The sequence below is a fragment of the Chiloscyllium plagiosum genome, chromosome 12 (genome assembly GCF_004010195.1).
Source record: "Chiloscyllium plagiosum isolate BGI_BamShark_2017 chromosome 12, ASM401019v2, whole genome shotgun sequence".
NCBI classification, from domain to species: domain Eukaryota; kingdom Metazoa; phylum Chordata; class Chondrichthyes; order Orectolobiformes; family Hemiscylliidae; genus Chiloscyllium; species Chiloscyllium plagiosum.
Genome location: NC_057721.1, coordinates 85811249 through 85831310, shown reverse-complemented (window position 1 = coordinate 85831310; position 20062 = coordinate 85811249). Strand labels below are relative to the sequence as shown.

At 43.8% G+C, this 20062-nt stretch overlaps 1 protein-coding gene across 4 annotated transcripts in view; it reads left to right on the top strand.

The window, feature by feature from the left end:
• The window catches only part of LOC122555449 (ubiquitin-associated and SH3 domain-containing protein A-like), a 76493-nt gene extending 62879 nt beyond the window's left edge, over positions 1-13614 (top strand). For 2 of the 4 annotated variants that reach the window (XM_043701465.1, XM_043701464.1), the window contains exon 9: positions 11567-13614. In XM_043701465.1, coding sequence (XP_043557400.1) covers positions 11567-11704 — 138 coding nt within the window. In that variant the 3' untranslated portion in view covers positions 11705-13614. Of the gene's footprint in view, positions 1-3947; positions 3988-11566 lie in introns of those variants that run through there. The other 2 variants (XM_043701467.1, XM_043701466.1) reach the window with 2 other exon arrangements.
• Positions 13615-20062: the final 6448 nt, after the last annotated feature.

Sequence of the window (20062 nt, the reverse complement as noted above, 5' to 3'; positions counted from 1 at the left end):
GCCTTTCTTGAAAAAAGGAACAACATTCACCTCCTTCCAATCCCGTGGAGAGTGAGGAGGCAAAGGTCTTCACCAGCGGTTTAGCAACCTCCTTTCTCACTTCCCAGAGCAGCCTGGGATAAATCTGGTCTGGCCCTGAGGACTTATCAATCTTAATGTTCGCCAAAATTTCCAGCACATCAACTTCATCAATCTTGATCTGTTCAAGCCTGTATCCCAGCTCCTCAAAGTTCTCATTCACAACAAGGTCCCTTTCCTTCGTGAAAACTGAAGCAAAAAACTCATTGAGGGCTTCCTCTATCTGCTCAGACTCCACACACAAGTTCCCTCCGCTATCCCTGACCCGCCCAACCTTCTCCCTGATCATTTTCCTATTCCTCACGTATGAGTAAAATGCCTTTGGGTTCTCCCTAATCCTTCCTGCCAAGCCTTTCTCGTGCCCCCTCCAGGCTCTCCTCAGTCCATTTCTGAGCTCCTTTCTAGCAAGCCTGTAATCCTCTAAAGCTGTGCTAGATCCTTGCTTCCACCACCTTACGTAAGCAGCCTTCTTCCTTTTGACGAGAAGCTCCTCTGTTCTCGTCATCCAAGGCTCCTTAATCTTGCCCCTTCTTACCTGTCTCAGAGGAACAAATTCCTGCATCACTCACAACAACTGCTCCTTAAATAGTCTCCACATGTCTGCTGTGCCCTTTCTGTGGAACAATTGCTCCCAGTCTGTACTTCCCAACAGGTTTGTTTGGTAGCACTAACTTTTGGAGCCCCGCTCCTTCATCAGGTGGTTGTGGTGGTTAAGATCATGTTCACACATTCTAAGATTGTTTCCTGTATCAGATCTCCATGACACTGAACTCTTTTGGCTATAAATGCTGTGATCATGATCTTATTCTCCACAATCACCTGATGAAGGAGCAGTGCTCCAAAAGCTAGTGCTTCCAAATAAACCTGTTGGACTATAACCTGGTGTTACATAATATTTTTGCAGGTAGTTTTGCTAGCTCTGTTGGATGGACTTTAAACTAGTTTAGCATTGGGCTGGGAACCCAAGGACAGGCTCTGAGTTCGCTGGAGTGGGTGAGGGCTCAAGGAAAAAGAAAATCAAGGTAGTAAATAAAACGCAAGAAGCAGCTGAGCAGTGGGGCACTCTGATGAGTGGAAAGCAGGTAAGACAATAAAACATAGGAGCATAAATTAGACCACTCAGTCCATCACATCTGCTCCACTCTCTGCCTGAAAATGTTTCTCCTTATTTCCATTTTAAAAGGTCTTCCCACTATTTGAAGGCTGCCCTCAGGTCCTAGTCTCTGCTACCAATGGAAACATTTTCCCAACATCCACTCTGTACAGGCCATTCAGTATTCTGTATGTTTCAATTAGGTCCCCCCTCATCCTTCTAAACTCCATCAAGTATAGACCCAGAGTCCTCAAACGTTCCTCATATGTTCCTCATAAGCTTTTCATTCCTGGAACCATTCTCATGAACCTCCTCTGGACCTGCTCCAGGGCCATTACATCCTTCCTGAGATATGGGGCCCAGAACTGGGCACAATACTCCAAATGTGGTCTGACCAGAGCCTGAGAGAGCCTCAGAAGGACATCCCTGCTTTTATATTCAAGCCTTCTCAAAATAAATGCCAACAATAACAACAGAGAAAGTGAGAATGTTTGAAAACAGTTTCTTCTGGTGGAGGTATTAAGAGTCAAAAAGAAGGTATAAAAATTGGCCTTAGGGTTTGCAGCATTCGAAACAAAGTAAATGAGTTGATTGCACAAATCATTGCGAATGGATATCATTTAGTGGCCATTACAGTGCGGGATGGTTACAACTGGGTAGCTATGTATCCCAGGGTATCAGCCCATTCAGGAGGGAAAGTGAGGCGGTATAGCTCTGATATTTAAGGATGGCATCAGGGTGTTAGTGAGAAATGACATATAAGTTCTATGGAGAAAAAGGTTGAATCAATGTAGTAAGGGGAAAAATGTCTCTGACAGTCTATAGGCCTTCAAATAACATGATGGTGGGATGGGCAATAATTAATTAATGCTTGTAAAAGTGATATGGCAATTATGATGGGGGATTTCAATCCACATATTGATTGGTCAAACCAAATTGATCGAGGCAGCCTTGAAGAGGAGTTTGTAGAATGTTTCCGCGATAGTTTCCTCCAACAGTAAGTAATGAAACCCACGAGGAAGGAAGCTATCTGAGATCTGGTCCTGTGTAATGAGATGGCAATAATCAATTATCTTATAATTAGGGATCCTCTCAGAAGGAGCAATCACAGTACGGCAGAATTTAAAATACAGATGGAGGGTGAGAAGATAAAATCTAATTCCAGTATCTTGTTCTTAAACAAAGGAATCTACAGTTGAATGGGGGTGTGCAGGGGGATTTGCTGAAGGGACACTGAGAGTAAAGACTCTTTGGTGGGACAATTATGGAACAATGGAGGATTTCCAAAATGATTTTTCACAGTGCTCAGCAAAAGTATATCCCAGTGAAAAGGAAGGACTGTAGGGAAACAAATAATTGGCCATTGATAACTAAGTTAGTAAAGGAGGGGATCAAATAGAAAGCTAATGCATATGAAGTGGCAAAGATTAGGGCAAACAAGGGGATTGGGAGATCTTTAAAGGTGAACAGAAAGGTACGAATTAAGGCACAAAGAAAGACAAATTGGATTGTGAGAGTAAACTAGGTCAGAATATAAAGACAGACAGCAACATTTCTATAAATATATAAAATGACAAAGTGTGGCTAAGATAAACATTGGTGCATTAGAGGATGAGAAGGAGGATTTAATAATGACAAATTAAGAAATAGCCAAGGTGTTGAACGGGTATTTTGTGTCAGCCCTCAGAGTGGAAGACACAAACAACATGTCAATAATTGATGACAATGAGGCAATAGCAGGTGAGGATCTAGAAATGATCATTATCACTAAAGAGGTAGTGGTGGGTAAGCTAATGGGGCTAAAGGTAGGTAAGTCTCCAGGCCTTGATGGAATGCATCCCAGGGTACTAAAAGAGATGGCGGGGAAAATAGCAAACGCTCTCGTGGTAATTTACCAAAATATTCTGAACTCTGGAGCGGTTCTGGCAGATTGAAAAATAGCAAAAGTGACACTACTGTTTAAAAAAGGAACTAGGTAAAAGGTGGGTGACTGTAGGCCCGTTAGCTGAACTTCGGTCATGGAGAAAATGCTTGAATCTATAATCAAGGAAGAAATAGCAAGCCATCTGTATAGAAATTGTCCCATCAAACAAATGCAACATGTGGGGCTCATGCAAAGCAGATCATGCTTAACTCATTTACTGGAATTCTTTGAGGACATTGTGAACATGGTGGATAGCGGCTGAATCCCGAGACACTACACATGTCAATTGATATTTCTTGTGTATCATGTGATTGATTAAAAGTTTACTGTTAGTTGGTTAGTTGAATAAGACCATAGAGAAGTACTAGAAATTATTTAACTCATAAATTTGTATAAATTAATTAAATAATTAGAGATGGCTGGATAGGTGACGTGGTGTGGCTGTATGATGTGGGAGCTGGCTGATCCCATTGTGAACGGCAGTGACCACATCTACAGCAAGTATTGGTTGCTGGAAGAATTCCTGATTAGCGTTGATGATCTGGAATCTGAGCTTCAAACACTGTGGCACAACTGGGAGGTGGGGTGTTAACCTAGTCGCCTTGTTTCAGGAGGCAGTCACACCTGGCAGACTAAGTAATTCAAACCCAGTTAATGATCAGGGACAACAGGGTGTGACTGTAAGTGAGGCAGGTAGGGGGATCCTGAGTTCAGGAGGGGAGGAGCCTCAATCCTTGACCTTGTCCAACAGGTATGAGATTCTTGCTCCCTGTACAGATGAGAGAAAGGGTCGTGGACAGGATGAGCCAGCTGTGTTTACTTCCCTAATTTTCTTATCCCTATGCCAATTAGCACGTGACTCGGGCAGTAATCTGGAGATTATGACCCTCGAAGATCTGGTCTTCAATTTCCTTCCTAGTGCTTGATAATCCCCAAACAGGTTCTCCACCCTAGCTTTGCCTATGGTGTTAGTGCCAACGTGGACCACAACAACTGGATCCTCTCCCTCCCGCTCAACTATCCTTTCAAGCCGGTCAGAGATGTCCTGCACCCTGGCACCGGGCAGGCAACACACCATGTGGGCAGTGATGAGACAGCTATGGCTGACAAAGGAAGCCAGGAAATGTATCAAAGAAAAAGAGAGAGCCTATAAAGTGGCCAAGAGCACTGGGAAATCAGAAGATTGGGAAGACTACAAAAACAAACAGAGGATAACAAAGGGAGAAATAAGGAAGGAGAGGATCAAATATGAAGGTAGGTGAGCCAGTAATATTAGAAATGATAGTAATCTTTCAAAACATAAGAAACAAATGAGAAGCAAAAGTAGACATTGGGCCACTCCAAATTGATGCAGGAAGGCTAGTGCTGGGAGATAAGGAAATAGTTGAAGAACTTAAGTACTTTGTGTCAGTCTTCACAATGGAACACAGGAGTAATATCCCAACAATTAAGGAGAGTCAGGGGACAGAGTTGAGTATGGCAGCCATTACAAAAGAGAAAAAGCGCTAGAAAAGCTGAAAGGTCTAAAGATTGATAAATCTCCTGGCCTGGATGGGCTACATCCTAGAGCTCTGAGGGAGGTGGCTGAAGATATAGCGGGCGCGTTGGTTGTAATCTTTCAAAATTACTGGAGTCAGGGGAAGTCCCAGGTGATTGGAAGATCGCTGTTGTAACCCCCTTGTTCAAGAAAGAATCAAAACAAAAGATGGAAAATTATAGGACGATTAGCCTAACCTCGGTTGATGGTAAAATTCTCGAATTCATTGTTAACTAAGAGATTTCTCAACTCTTAGAAGTGCAGGGTCGGATTAGAACAAGTCAGCATGGATTTAGTAAAGGGAGGTCATGCCTGACAAACCTGTTAGAATCTTTGAAGAGATAACAAGTAGGTTAGACCAGGGAAACCAAATGGATGTTATCTATCTAGATTTCCAAAAGGCCTTTGATAAGGTGCCTCACGGGAGGCTGCTGAGTAAAGTGAGGGCCCATGGTGTTTGAGGTGAGCTACTGGCATGGATTGAGGATTGGCTGTCTGACAGAAGTTTAGATGAGAGTGGTCAGGCAGCATCCGAAGAGGAGGAAAATTGATGTTTCGGGCAAAAGCCCTTCATCAGGAAGTCCTCACTTTTGCCTGTCTGACAGAAAGCAGAGAGTTGGGATAAAAGGTTCTTTTTCGGAATGGCAGCCAGTGACAAGCGGTGTCCCGCAGGGTTCAGTGTTGGGGCCGCAGCTGTTCACATTATATATTAATGATCTGGATGAAGGGACTGGGGGCATTCTAGCGAAGTTCGCCAATGATATGAAGTTAGATGGACAGACAGGTAGCACTGAGGAGGTGGGGAGGCTGCAGAAAGATTTAGACAGTTTAGGAGAGTGGTCCAGGAAATGGCTGATGAAATTCAACGTGAGCAAATGCAAGGTCTTGCACTTCGGAAAATCGAATACAGGCATGGCTACTCTCTTAAACAGTGAGAAAATTCATAAAGCCAAAGTACAAAGGGATCTGGGATTCTAGTCCAGAATTCTTTAAAAGTTAATTTGCAGGTTGAGTCCGTGATTAAGAAAGCGAATGTAATGTTGTCATTTATCTCAAGAGGGTTGGAATGTAAAAACAGCGATGTGCTTTTGAGACTTTATAAAGCTGTAGTTAGGCCCCATTTGGAGTACTGTGTCCAGTTTTGGGCCCCACACCTCAGGAAGGACATACTGGCACTGGAGCGTGTCTAGCGGAGATTCACACGGATATCCCTGGAATGGTAGGTCTAACATACGATGGACAGCTCAGGATTCTGGGATTGTATTCATTAGAGTTTAGAAGGTTGAGAGGAGACCTAATAGAAACTTACAAGGTAATGCATGGCTTAGAAAGGGTGGACGCTGTGAAGTTGTTTCCGTTAGGCGGGGAGAGTAGGACCCGTGGGCACAGCCTTAAAATTAGAGGGGCTCAATTTAGAACGGAAATGAGGAGACATTTCTTCAGCCAGAGAGTGGTGGGCCTGTGGAATTCATTGCCATGGAGCGCTGTGGAGGCCACAATGTTAAATGTCTTCAAGGCAGAGATTGATAAATTCTTGATCTCGCAAGGAATTAAAGAATAGAGGGAGAATGCAGTTAAGTGGAGTTGAAATGCCCATCAGCCATGATTAAATGGCAGAATGGACTTGATGGGCTGAATGGCCTTACTCCCACTCCTATGTCATATGGTCTTATGGACAATGAACTGGATGTATCTGGTGGTGTATCTGGATTTCCAGAAGGCATTTGACAAGGTGCCACATAAAAGGCTGCTGCGTAAGATAAAGATGCACAGAGTTATGCGTAACATATTAGTGTGGATAAAAGGTTGGTTAACTAACAGAAAGCAAAAAGTGGGGATAAATGGGTGTTTTTCTGGTTGGCAATCAGTGGCTAGTGGTGTGCCTCAGGGATCAGTGTTGGGACTGCAATTTACATGGATGATTTAGAGTCAGGGACCAAGTGTAGTGTGTCAAAGTTTGCAGATGATACTGAGATGAGTGGAAAAGCAAAGAGTGCAGACAAAACGGAAAGTCTGCAGAGGGATACAGATGGGTTAATTGAGTGGGCAAGGTTATGGCAAATGGAGTATAATGCTGTTAAATGTAAGGTTAGGAATGACAGCAAAATGGACTAATATTTAAGTGGTAGAAAGAGAGGACTGCAGATGCTGGAGATCAGATTCAAAAAGTGTGGTGCTGGAAATGCACGGCCAGACAGGCAGCATCTGAGGAGCAGGAGAATTGACATTTCGAACATAAGCTCTTTATTAGCAATTATGAAGGGCTTATGCTCGAAACATTGACTCTCCTGGTCCTCGGATGCTGCCTGACTAGCTGTTCTTTTCCAGCACCACACTTTTTGACTATTATTTAAATGGTGATAAATTGCAGCATGCTGTTGTGCAGGGAACATGGGTGTCCTTGTTCATGAATCACAAAAAACTGGTTTGCATCTACAGTGGTTAATTAAGGCAGCAAATGGAATACTGTCCTTCATTGCTAGAGATGAGTTTAAGAACAGGGAGATCATGCTGCAGCTATATAGGGTGCTGCTGAGGCCACATCTGGAGTATTGTGTACAGTTTTGGTCTCCTTACTTGAGGAAGGATGTATTGGCATTGGAGGAGGTGCAGAGGAGGTTCACCAGGTTAATTCTGGAGTTGAGGGGGTTGACTTACAAGGAGAGATTGAGTAGACTAGGACTATACTCACTAGAATTTAGAAGGATGGGGGGAATCTTATAGAAACATATAAAATAGAATCTATATATAATATAGAATCTTATAGAAACAGATAGAAGCAGAAGATTGTTTCCACTGGCAGGTGAAACTAGAATTAGGGAGCATAGCCTCAAAATAACAGGGGACAGATTTCGGACTGAGTTGAGGGGAAACTTCTTCACCCAAATGATTGTGAATTTGTGGAATTCCCTGCCCAGTGAAGCAGTTAAGGCTGTCTCATTGAATAATTCTAATGCAGAGATTGACAGAAGTTTGAACAGTAAGGGAATTAGGGTTATAGTGAGTAAGTTCTGTAAGTGGAGGTGAGCCCATGAACAAATCAGCCATGATCTTATTGAATGGCACAGCTGGCTCAACGGGCCAGATAGCCTACTCCTGCTCCTATTCCTAAGGTTCTTATGTTCAAACAGATGGGGTAGGTACAAATAATCTATTTTTGATGGAGAATCTAGGACTCGGGGATACAACCTGGAGATTAGGCAATATTTCTGCACAGGAAGGGTGATCAGGTTTGGAACTCTCTTCGTAAACAACAATTGATCAGTTGTTAATTTTGAAACTAAAAGTGATGATTTTTGTGAACCTAAAGCATTAACAGATCTGAGACAAGATGAGATTGAATTGTGGGTCAGACTGGTGAGGCATCAGGATCTCCTCCTATTCCTGTGTTTCCACCACAACACTTTTCCACTTTCAATTTTAAGTATCTCCTCTGTTTGTATCCTATCCAATGTCTTTATTACCTCCCTTTTTAGTAATTCCAATTTAGTAAGGTGAAAAAAACTATTCACTTTGTAACTCAACCATGCCCACTTTTCCAGAAGATTTCCTTTTTGGTCTCTCATCTATTTTACCTATTCTTTGACTGCCCTTTTATTATTTTATGTTTACAAAATATTTTAATATTGCCAACTATTCTCATACTCTCTCTTGACCACTAAAATTTCCTTTTTCAGTTCTCCTGCCCTCTTTGGTAAATAATGAATTTTACATTTATCATAAGCCTCCTCTTACAGCTTCCTTTGAATCTTGAAAATTTCACAAAATGAGTAAATTCATCCATTAAATTACATCCTGTTTGTGAATGCCTTCATTAACACTTTTTTAAGGTCCAAATCTTTCCCAAGAGTCTATCTTGGGATTTGTACTTTGAGTTTAGTCTCTATACTCTGAATAAAAGCAAGGCCAGAACTTCCCATTTTTGGATTGGTCTGAAAGTGGGAGAATTTCTATGAAGGAACCCTACACCTGCTAAGGTGAGAAGGTCCTCTGGTGCTTCTCGCAATCAGACAGCTATTGGTAGGCTTTCTGTTAGAATCAGAACCACAAACAGGAATCCTACCTGCCAGGTACTGCTAAATATCAGAGAATCCACAGTTTAGGAATTCAACAGTGGCATAGCAGCAGCTGTGTTTACTGCTTGAAAAACAGCACCTGTCATTCTAGAATTATTACCAACAGGAAAGCTAAGTGTTACTTGGGGTGTTTCTGCAATTGGGAAGGAGCTGTGGAAAGAGACGGTCAGTGATGCCAGAAGGAGGGCAGGAGCTGTCAGTGATTACACCATCCCTCTCCCATCCCCAGGTCTAGTTTGCCAGTTGTGCACATATTAATGCTGAGTGATGGATCCCCAGAAACTGACAGCCTACTCATGCTGGTTAACCAGTTGGGTAGACCAACTATTTCACTTCCTGTCTGGAGCTGAGATACTCACACATGACAAGTGGCACAGAAATAGACATTAATAGGCTCTTCATTGGCAGTCAGGTAGAAGGTTAAGATTAGACAGTCCCATCCAAAACATGATTAGGGGAAGGTTGAAAAGTTCCACACCTTCCAGCTCCAGGCCTGGAGGATTGTACCAAGGTCTCGAATCTCTCCATTGGCACTGACAGCACTTGGCTGATGAACAATAAAATATATCCCAATGAAGTTAAGCTTTTCTTAAAACAATTGAAGAACTTAGCAATGTATATCAAGCTGACAGAAAGCAGACATATAATTAATTCCCATTTCAGAGTTATTCATTATCCCTGTCTTGAAATGATCTTTTAGTTTTGAATTGTAATTACTTAGTAAACTTATAGTAAATTAGAAAACTGTACAGTTGAATTGAAGTGTTGAGTTTTTGAAATGAAATGTTGAAACAAGACTGAAAGTCATCGGAACAGGTTTAGTTGGAATAATATGCAAGAGTATGAATGAGGTAAGATCTTCCATTTATATTAAATGAGATACTTAAAGATGATTTATCACGAGTATTTAATAGCATTTTTAGTTTAGATTAGTTTAGATTACCTACAGTTTAGATTAGATTTTGAATGTAAAGTTTTTTTCATCAGCAGGTCATGTATGATCAGGTCTCCATGCTATCGAAAAGATGTTGTGAAACTTAAAAGCGTTCAGTAAAGGTTTACAAGGATGTTGCCAGGGTTGGAGGTTTTGATCTATGAGGAGAGGCTGAATAGGCTGGGGTTGTTTTCCCTAGAGTATCGGGGGCTGAGGGGTGACCTTTTAGGGAAGTTTATAAAATCATGACAGGCATGGATAGGGTGAATAGATTCGATTTTTTAGATTAGATTAGATTCCCTCCAGTGTGGAAACAGGCCCTTCGGCCCAACAAGTCCACACCGACCCTCCGAAGAGTAACCCACACAGACCCATTTTCCTCTGACTAATGCACCTAACACTATGAGCAATTTATCATGGCTAATTCACCTAACCTGCACATCTTTGGACTGTGGGAAGAAACCAGAGCACCCGGACGAAACCCACACAGACACGGGGGGAATGTGCAAACTCCACCCAGACAGTTGCCTGAGGCTGGAATCGAGCCCAAGTCCCTGGTGCTGTGAGGCAAGATCAAGGTCTTTTCTACAGGGTAGGGGAATTTAAAACTAAGGGGCACAGGTTTACAGTGAGAAGGAAAAGATCTAAAAAGGGACCTAAGGGGAAATGTTTTCACACAGAGGATAGTGCATGCGTGGAATTAGACAAAAAATCTGCAGGTGCTGTAATCTGAAATTGACAGGCAGGAGGCTGGGGGAACACAGCAAGGCAGGCAGCATCAGGAGGGACAGGCAGGAGGCTGGGGGAACACAGCAAGGCAGGCAGCATCAGGAGGTGGAGAAGTCGACATTTCGGGTGTAACCCTTCTTCAGGACTGGGCGAGGTGTTGGGGGAGTTGCAGATAAAGCGGGTGGCGGGAGTAGGGTAGTGAAGTGGGGGTAGGTGAAGACAGGTAGAGGGTACAATCTGGTTCGTCAATGGGAGAAATGAATCCAGTTGGTGGCAGGGAGCAGTGGAAGGGATGGGGAGGGGCTGGGAAGGGAGTCAGGGGATGGGAAGGGAGGTTATTTGAGGCTGGAGAACTCAATGTTGAGTCCTCTGGGCTGTAGGTTGCCCTAGCAGAAAATGTCGTTCTGCCAATTTGCCCTGTGGTTCATTTTGGCAATTGAGGAGGCCAAGGATGGTCATGTTGGAAAGGAAGTGGTTGTGGAAGTTGAAATGGGTGGTGACTGGAAGGTCCGGTCAGCCCCTCCAGACCCGGCTGAGTTGCCCGGTGAACTATTCCCTAAGTTTCCATTTGGTCTCCCCGATGTAGAGAAGACCACACCAGGAGCACCTGATGCAGTAAACCAGGTTGGAGGAGAGGCAGGTGAACCTCTGTCTCATCTGGAAGGACTGTTTGGGCCCTGGATGGAGGTGATGGGGAGGGGAGTATACTGGCAGGTTTTGCATCTTTCCAGTTGTAGGGGAAGGTACCTGAGGCTTCGGGGATGGTTGATGGGGAGAAACTAAGGACTGTCGAAGGGACTGGTCCTTGCGGAAGGCAGAGCGGGGTGGGGAGGGGAAGATGTTCTTGGTGGTGGGGTCTAGTTGGAAAAAAATAAAGACTGCAGATGCTGGAGATCAGAGTTGAAGAAGTGGCGCTGGAAAAGCACAGCCGGTCAGGCAGCATCCGAGGAGCAGGAGAGTCGACATTTCGGGCAAACGTCTTTCATCAGAGTTAGGGTTAGGTTGGTACAATTACAACATTGAAAAGGCATCTGGATGGATACATGAATTGGAAGTGTTTAAATGGATATAGGCCAAATGGTGGCAAATGGGGCTACATTAATTTAGGATATGTGGTTGGCATGGACAAGTTGGACCAAAGGGTCTGTTTCCATGTTGTACATCTCAATTACACTAGATTGCCTTTTTGTTGCAGATTCCTGCTCTTGGATTATGCTGCTGTGAAGAAGTCAAAGAAACAAAGAAATGGCAAATGATTGAACCCCCCATCAGGACACTGACTCATGGACCCAACGCAGCTTTTAATTGGAAAGATACCATCTTACAAGTTTAAGGACATTACACTGAATACATAATTTCTCATCATTGAATGATGATCTTCACATGTAACTGGCAAATGGTTTGATAACTGAAGTCTAGTTTAGTTATAACTCTTAGTGAATATGAAAAATAGGAGCAGGAATAGATTATTCAGTGTGTTGTACCTGCTCCTCCAAGCACTCTGATCACTTAATTCTACCTAGACTCGATTCTCAAGTCCAATCAGTCTTCCATTCATTCAATATCTGAGTATCTATAATGCTCTGAGGTAGAGAATTCCAAAGACTCCCAACATCATAAGTGAAAAAATTATTTCTGATTTCAATTTTAAATGATTCTTATCCTGAGATTGTTCTTTAAATTTGAGGTTTTGCAATGGGAAGAAAGAACCTCTGATCATCTAGTCCTTCCAGGCTCCTTAGAACTTAAAGATCATCTCGTATTCTCCATAACTCAAGGAAGGAGAGGCCTCTTTTACTAATTTCTCATCATAGGACAACACCCTCTTCCCAAGAATTAACATTTACGTGAATATTTACCTCATTAGCTAAGGTGGAATCCCACAGAATTGAGGGCAAATTACTGACATGGATAGGAAATTGGTTGAGTGGCAGGAAACAAAGTTGGTATAATGGATAAGTACTCAAATTGGCAGGACATGATTTGTGGCATACTGCAAGGATCTGTGTTGGGGCCTCAATTATTCACATCATTCATTAACAATTTGGATAAGGGCATGAAAAGTTAAATATCCAAATTTGCTGGCGATACAAAATTGGGCATCAATGTTGACAATAACATAAAATTACAACAGGATACTGATAGAGTAGGTGAATGGGCAAAGCTGCAACAAATGGATTTTAATATAAGCAAGTGTGAGGATAACCATCTCATACCCAAAAAATGGTGTGGAATTGTCCAACGAGATTTAGGTGTTGAGGAGCTTAGCTGATTAATATGCTATGAACAGACACAGAAAATAGTGAAGATTTCTAGTGGAATGCTGGCCTTTATACTTTAAGGGCTGGAGTTTAAAGATGCTAACATTATTCTGAAGTTATACAAAACCCTAGCTAGACCTCACATAAAGTACTGAGATCAGATATGGGCACAACACCTTAGGAAGGATGTTTTGGTCCTGGAAGAAGTTCTGTGCAGGTTTTCTAGGGATTATACCTATAAGGACATATCACACAAATTAGATTTAGAATTGAGAAGGTTATGAGGTGATCAAATCAGGGTCTTAAGGATCTTAACACGGAAGGACCAGGCAGATAAAGATAAACTATTTCCTGGTTGAAAATTCTCAAACCAGATGGAAAGTCTAAGAATAAGGACCAGGCCACTGAGGAGTGATGTTAGGAACCATTTCTACACACGAAGAAATAGTGGAAGTTTGGAACTCTTTTCCTCAAATGGTGGTCAATGTTAATTAAATTTAAGTCGAAGATACACATTTTTTATTAGCAAGGCTATCAAGGGATATTGGTCCAAGGCAAGCATATGGAATTAGTCCGCAGATTACTCATGATCATATTGAATGGTGGAGCAGGTTTGAGGGACTGAATTGCCTACTCCTGTTCCTCTGTTTCCATGCAAGTACATGTATATCCATCCTTAGGTAAGGAGGCTATAACTGCACATTATTGCCCAGGTGTGGTCTCAACAAAGCCATGAAAAATTCTAGTTTTTTTTTGTAGTCCAAACCTTGCAATAATGGTCAAATTATAATTTTCCTTCCTGATTACTTGATGTAGCAGCATGCTAATTATACATTGCTTAAATGATACTTATCTAAGTCTCTCTCAACATCAACATTTACAAGTTTCTCACTATTTAAACACTAGCCAAGATCCACAAGCCTGACCCATTGTCTCAGCATGCTCCTGCCCCACCAAACTCATCTCCACCTACCTCAATACTGTCCTACCCCCCCCCCCCAGTCGTCATTTCAGGAAGTTATAAATGTCCACCAATCTTTGTATTAAATTATTACTTAGTCACAGTTCAAAGTGGCCTTGCTCTGACTTTAAAATTATGTCCTTGTATTCTGTAAATACTTTTATTTGAAAAAATGCCAGTTGTGACTTTACTCCAGATTGTATCACATTGTGGAGACAGTGAGATCTGCAGATGCTGGAGATCAGAGTTGAGAGTGTGTTGCCAGAAAAGCACAGCAGATCAGGCAGCATCCGAGGAGCAGGAAAATCGACGTTTCGGGGGGAACCCTTCATCAGGAATGGGGCTGGGAGCCTTGGGGGAGGACTGATAAATGGGAGCTGGGGAGAAGGTAGCTGAGAGTGCGATAGGTGGATGGAGGTGAGAGTAAACCCCACCAACCTCCACATAAATCGCATCATCCGCCAACATTTCCACCACCTACAAATGGACCCCACCACCAGGGATATATTCCCCTACCCACTCCTATCCGCTTTCCGCAAAGACCATTCCCTCTGCGACTACCTGGCCAGGTCTACACCCCCTAATAAGCCACCCGTCCCTGCCACCGCAGGGATTTCAAAACCTGCACCCACACATCCCCCCCTTCACTTCCATTCAAGGCCCCAAAGGAGCCTTCCACATCCATCAAAGTTTCACCAGCATTCCCACACGTCATTTATTGCATCCGTTACTCCCAATGCAGTCTCCTCTATATTGGAGAGACTGGATGCCTTCTCGCGGAGCACTTCAGAGAATATCTCTGGGACACCCATACCAACCAATCCCACTGCCTTGTGACTGAACATTTCAACTCCCCCTCTGCTTAGGACATGCAGGTCCTGAGCCTCCTGCATTGTCACTCCCTCACCACCCGATGCCTGGAGGAAGAAAGCCTTATCTTCCGCATTGGGACCCTTCAACCCCATGGCATCAGTATGGACTTTAGTTTCCTCATTTCCCCTCCCCCCACCTTATCCCAGTTCCAACCTTCCAGCTCAGCACCACTCTCATGACCTGTCCCACCTGTCAATCTTCCTTTCCACCTATCCGCTCCACCCTCCTCTCCGACCTATCACCTTTACCCCCACCTCCATCCACCTTTTGCACTCTCAGCCCTCGAGGCTCCCAGCTTCATTCCTGATGAAGGGCTCTGACCCAAAACATCGATTTTCCTGCTCCTCAGATGCTGGTTGACCTGCTGTGCTTTTCCAGCAACACACACTCAACTAAGATCTTGATCAACTGGGCCAGTGGGTTGAGGAATGGCAAATGGAGATTAATTTAGATAAATGCAAGTTGTTGCATTTTAGTGAGGCAAACTAGGACAGGACTTACACTGCCAATGGTAGGGCCTTGGGGAGTGTTATCCAACAAAGAGAGCTGAGAGTGCAGATTCAAAGCTCCTTGAAAATTGAGTCACAGGTAGATGGGGGCGATAAAAAGGCTTTCAGCATGCTTGCTTTCAGTTGTCAGACCACTGAGTAAAGCAGTTGGGATGTCTTGTTACAGCTGTAGAGGTCATAGGTGAGGCCACATTTGGAGTGCTATATGAAGTTCTGCTCGCCCAGCAACAGAACAGATATTATAAACAAGGAAGAGTGCAGAAGACATTTACTAGGATGCTGCCTGACTTGGAACAGTTGAGTTAAAAGTGGTGGTTGGATAGATTGGGACATTTGTCCCTGGAGCGTAGGAGACTGAGGGGTGACCTTCTGAGGTATATAAAATCATGAGAGGCAAATAAGGTAGTTAGCCAACAGCTTTTCCCCATGGTAGGGGAGTCTAAAACTAGAGGGCATAGGTTTAAGGTGAGAGGGAGATACACAAATGGGGCAATTTTTCCAACTCAGAGTGATGTGTGTCTGGAATTGGCTGCAAGAAGTCGTGATAAAACATAGAACAATATAACATAGTACTGGCCCTTTAGCCCTCGATGTTGTGCCAACCTCATATCCTACTCTAAGAGCAAACTAACCTACATATGCTTCACTTTACTATCATTATTGTGCCTATCCAAGAGTTGCTTAAATGTCCTTAATATATCTGACTCTACTACCACTATTGTCAGTGGTACACTTCCACGCACCCTCCAATCTCTGTAAAGAATCTATCTCTGACATCTCTACTAAACTTTCCTCCAATCGCCTTAAAATTGTGCCCCCTCATGATAGTCATGTTTGCTCTGGGAAAATGTCTCTGGCTATCCACTCTATCTATGCTTCTCATCATCCAGGCAGCATGGTGGCTCAGTGGTTAGCACTGTTGCCTCACAACACCAGGGACTTGGGTTCGATTCCAACCTCTGGCGACTGTCTGTGTGGGGTTTGCATGTTCTCCCCATGCCTGTGTGGATCTCCTCTGGGTGCTCCAGTTTCCTCCCACAGTCCAAAGATGTGCAGGTCAGGTGAATTGGCCATGCTAAATTGCCTATGTTGTTAAGTGTATTAGTCAGATGGAAATGGGTCTGGATGGGTTACTCTTTGGAGGGTCAATGTGGACTTGTTGGACCAAAGGGCATGTTTCCACACTGTAGGGAATCTAATCGTGTACTCCTCTATCAAGTCACCTCTCATCCTTTCTCACTCCAAAGCTCCCTCAACCTCTCTGCATAAGACATGCTCTCGAGTCCAGGCATTATCCTGGTAAACCTCTGCACGCTCGCACATCCATCGTAAAATGAGGCAACCAGAACTGAAAACAATATTCCAAGTGTGGCTTTACAGAGCTGCAGCATAACCTCACAGCTTTTAAACTCAATCCCCCTGCTAATAAAAGCCAACACACCATACACCTTCTTAACAACACTACCAACTTGGGTAGCAACTTTGAGGGATCTATGGATGTAGACCACAAGATCCCTCTCTTCTTCCACATGCCAAGAATTGTGCCTTGAAACCTGTAATCTGCATTCAAATTCCACCTTCCAAAGTGAATTACTTCACACTTGCCCAGGTTGAAGCCCATCTGTCACTTCTCAGCCTAGCTCTGCATCCTGGAAGAAAGTGAGGACTGCGGATGCTGGAGATCAGAGTTGCAAGCGTGGTGCTGGGAAAACACAGCCAGTCAGGCAGCATCCGAGGAGTAGGAGAAACCAATAACCCTTCAATAGGAATGAGGCTTGTCGGCCAAGGGGGCTGCGACATAAATAAGCAAGGGGTTGGTGTGGGAGTGGGGCTGGGGGGAAGGTAGCTGAGCATGCGATAGATCGATGAATGTCTGGGTAGAAGTGATAGGTCGGAGAGGAGTGTGGAACGGGTAGATGGGAAGGAAGATGGACAAGTAGGACAGGTCAAGAAGGCAGAGCTATGTATCCTGTCAATGTCCCATTGCAACATACATACAACAGCCCTCCTCACTATCCACAACTCCACCAATCTTCATGTCATCGGCAAAATTACTAATCCACTCTTCCACTTCTGCATCCAAGTTATTTATAAAAAACACGAAGAGCAGAGGTCACAGAACAGATCCCTGCAGAACACCACTGGTCACCGAGATCCATGCTGAATACTTTCCATCTACCATCACCCTCTGTCTTCTATGGGCCAGTCAATTCTGTATCGAGACAGCCAAATTTCTTTGTACCCCATGCCTCCTTTCTGAATGAGCCTACCATGGGGAACCTTACCAAACAAACCTTACCTTACTTGCTAAAATCCATATACACCACATCCACTGCTCTACCTTCATCAGTGTTTTGTCGCATCCTCAAAATATTCAGTAACTTTGTGAGGCATGACCTGCCCCTCACAAAGCCATGCTGACTGTCTCTAATCAAACTATGCTTTTCCAAATTATCAAAAATCCTGTCTCTCAGAATCCTCTCCAATAATTTGCCCACCACTGACTTAAGACTGATGTACAATTTCATCATTTAAGAAACATTTAGACAGGTATATGGATAGGATAGGTATGGAGAGATTAGATTACATTAGATTACATTACAGTGTGGAAACAGGCCCTTCGGCCCAACAAGTCCACACCGACCCGCCGAAGCGAAACCCACCCATACCCCTACATTTACCCATTACCTAACACTACGGGCAATTTAGCATGGCCAATTCACCTGACCCTGCACATCTTTTGGACTGTGGGAGGAAACCGGAGCACCCGGAGGAAACCCACGCAGACACGGGGAGAACGTGCAAACTCCACACAGACAGTCACCTGAGGCGGGAATTGAACCCGGGTCTCAGGCGCTGTGAGGCAGCAGTGCTAACCACTGTGCCACCGTGCCGCCCACTAGATGTAGGCTGAGCACAGACAAATGGGACTAGTTTAAATTGTGAAAACTGGGCAGCATAGGCATGTTGGACCAAAGGGTCCTTTTCCATGCTGGTGACCTCTGTGACCCTTGCCAAGTCTTCATCACTTACATCAGGGAGCTATTACCAAACTGAGAGACTGTTTCACAGACCAATCAAACATTAGCCTGATAAGACATACTCAGAGAATTACAACACACAATGTTTTAGACAGCACCATCACCATCCATGGGGTATGTCCTATCCACCTGACAGATCTGCCCAGCAGAGGTGGTGGTACAATGCTATACAGTTATGAGGGAGTTGTCCTGTGAGTCCTCAACATTAACTCCAGACTCCATGAAATCCCATGATATCACAGGCGAACATAGGCACCGAAACCTCCTGCTGATTACCATATACCGCTTTTCCCCAGCTGATGAATCGGTAGTCCTCCATGTTAAACAATACTTGGAATGAAGCCATGAAGTGGCAGAGGCACAGAATGTATTTTGGGTGAGAGATTTCAAATACCCACAGCAATGTGCACTGCAATGGCACCTGCTGAAAAAACATAGAACTGTACAGCACAGGAACAGGCCTTTCGACAACTATTCATGTTATACATTAACGACCTGGCTGAAGTAACTGAGGTATTGATGCTATGTTTGCAGATGACACAAAGATATGTGGACGGATACATAGTATTCAGAGAGCCTAGCCAGGTGGGAGAATAGGCAAAGAAATGGCACATGGAATACAACGTTGAAAAATGTCATGTTAAGCACTTTGGTAGGAAGAATAAAGGCATGGAATATTTTCTAAATGGGATAAGTTTCAGAATTTAAAAAAAAATATTTAATCATGGGAGATAGGCATCACTGGTTGGTCAGTGTTTTATAGCTAGTTGCGTTTCAGAAGGTGGTGGTGAGCTGTCTTCTTGAACTGCTGCAGTCCACATGCTATAGGTTGACCCACAATGCCGCTAGAGAGGCAAATCCAGGATTAGACCCACTGCCAGTGAAAGAACACTGCTATATTTCTAAGTCAGGATGCTGAGTGGCTTAGAGGGGAACTTGCAGGTGGTGTTTCTACGTATCTGCTGCCTTTACCCTACTAGATAGAAGTAGTTGTGAGTTTGGAAGGTGCTATCTAAGGAGCTTTGGTGAATTTCTATAGTGCATAACCAATCAGATCTAAGCTCTGCCATCATGCAATATTTAGTGATGAATGGTGGTGGAGAATTCAACAACCCATTGGAAGAGGAAATCTACAAATATCTCCATCCTTAATGGTGGGGGAGGGGGCAGGTTTAGCACAAGAATACAAAATATAATGCTGAAGCTTTTACAGCAATCTTCAGCCAAATGTGCCGAAAGGATAATCCATCTCAATTTCCACCAAAGTCCCCCAGCATTGCAGGTGTGGTCTCCAGCCAATTCAATGGGCGGCATGGTGGCACAGTGGTTAGCACTGCTGTCTCACAGCGCCAGAGACCCGGGTTCAATTCCCACCTCAGGTGACCATCTGTGTGGAGTTTGCACATTCTCCCTGTGTCTGCGTGGGTTTCCTCCGGGTGCTCCAGTATCCTCCCACAATCCAAACATGTGCAGTTTAGGTGAATTGGCCATGCTAAATTGCCCGTAGTGTTAGGTGAAGGGGTAAAATGTAAGGGAATGGGTCTGGGTGGGTTGTGCTTCAGCGGGTCGGTGTGGACTTGTTGGGCCGAAGGGCCTGTTTCCACACTGTAAGTAATCTAATCAATTTCCATTTGTTAGCATGAAACAGTTGGAAGCACTGGAGACAACAAAGGCTATGGGCCCTAACAATAGTACGGAGCTCCAGAACGTACCACTTTCAACCGATATGAAGTTGAAGGCATGTACTGTACCTTAAAGGGAGAGTGAAAGCTGAAAAGCTGGCAAGCACCTGTCATGTGACTGACTAGTAGGCACAAAGTGTCCTGGGCAATTTGAAGATGTAACATTTTGACTGTACCGAGATACCTTGTTGTTTTCACAGCAGTTTGAATTTAGCCAATCAGTTTAAACTATGCCCCAATAAACTAAAAACCAATCAAATTTGAATTTTACTGTTTTGATAACATTAAACCAATGAGACGATCCGATGTTTGGGGTATAAAAAGCCAGCATTTTGGACAGTTAGCCAGAGAAAGAGCACCTTCT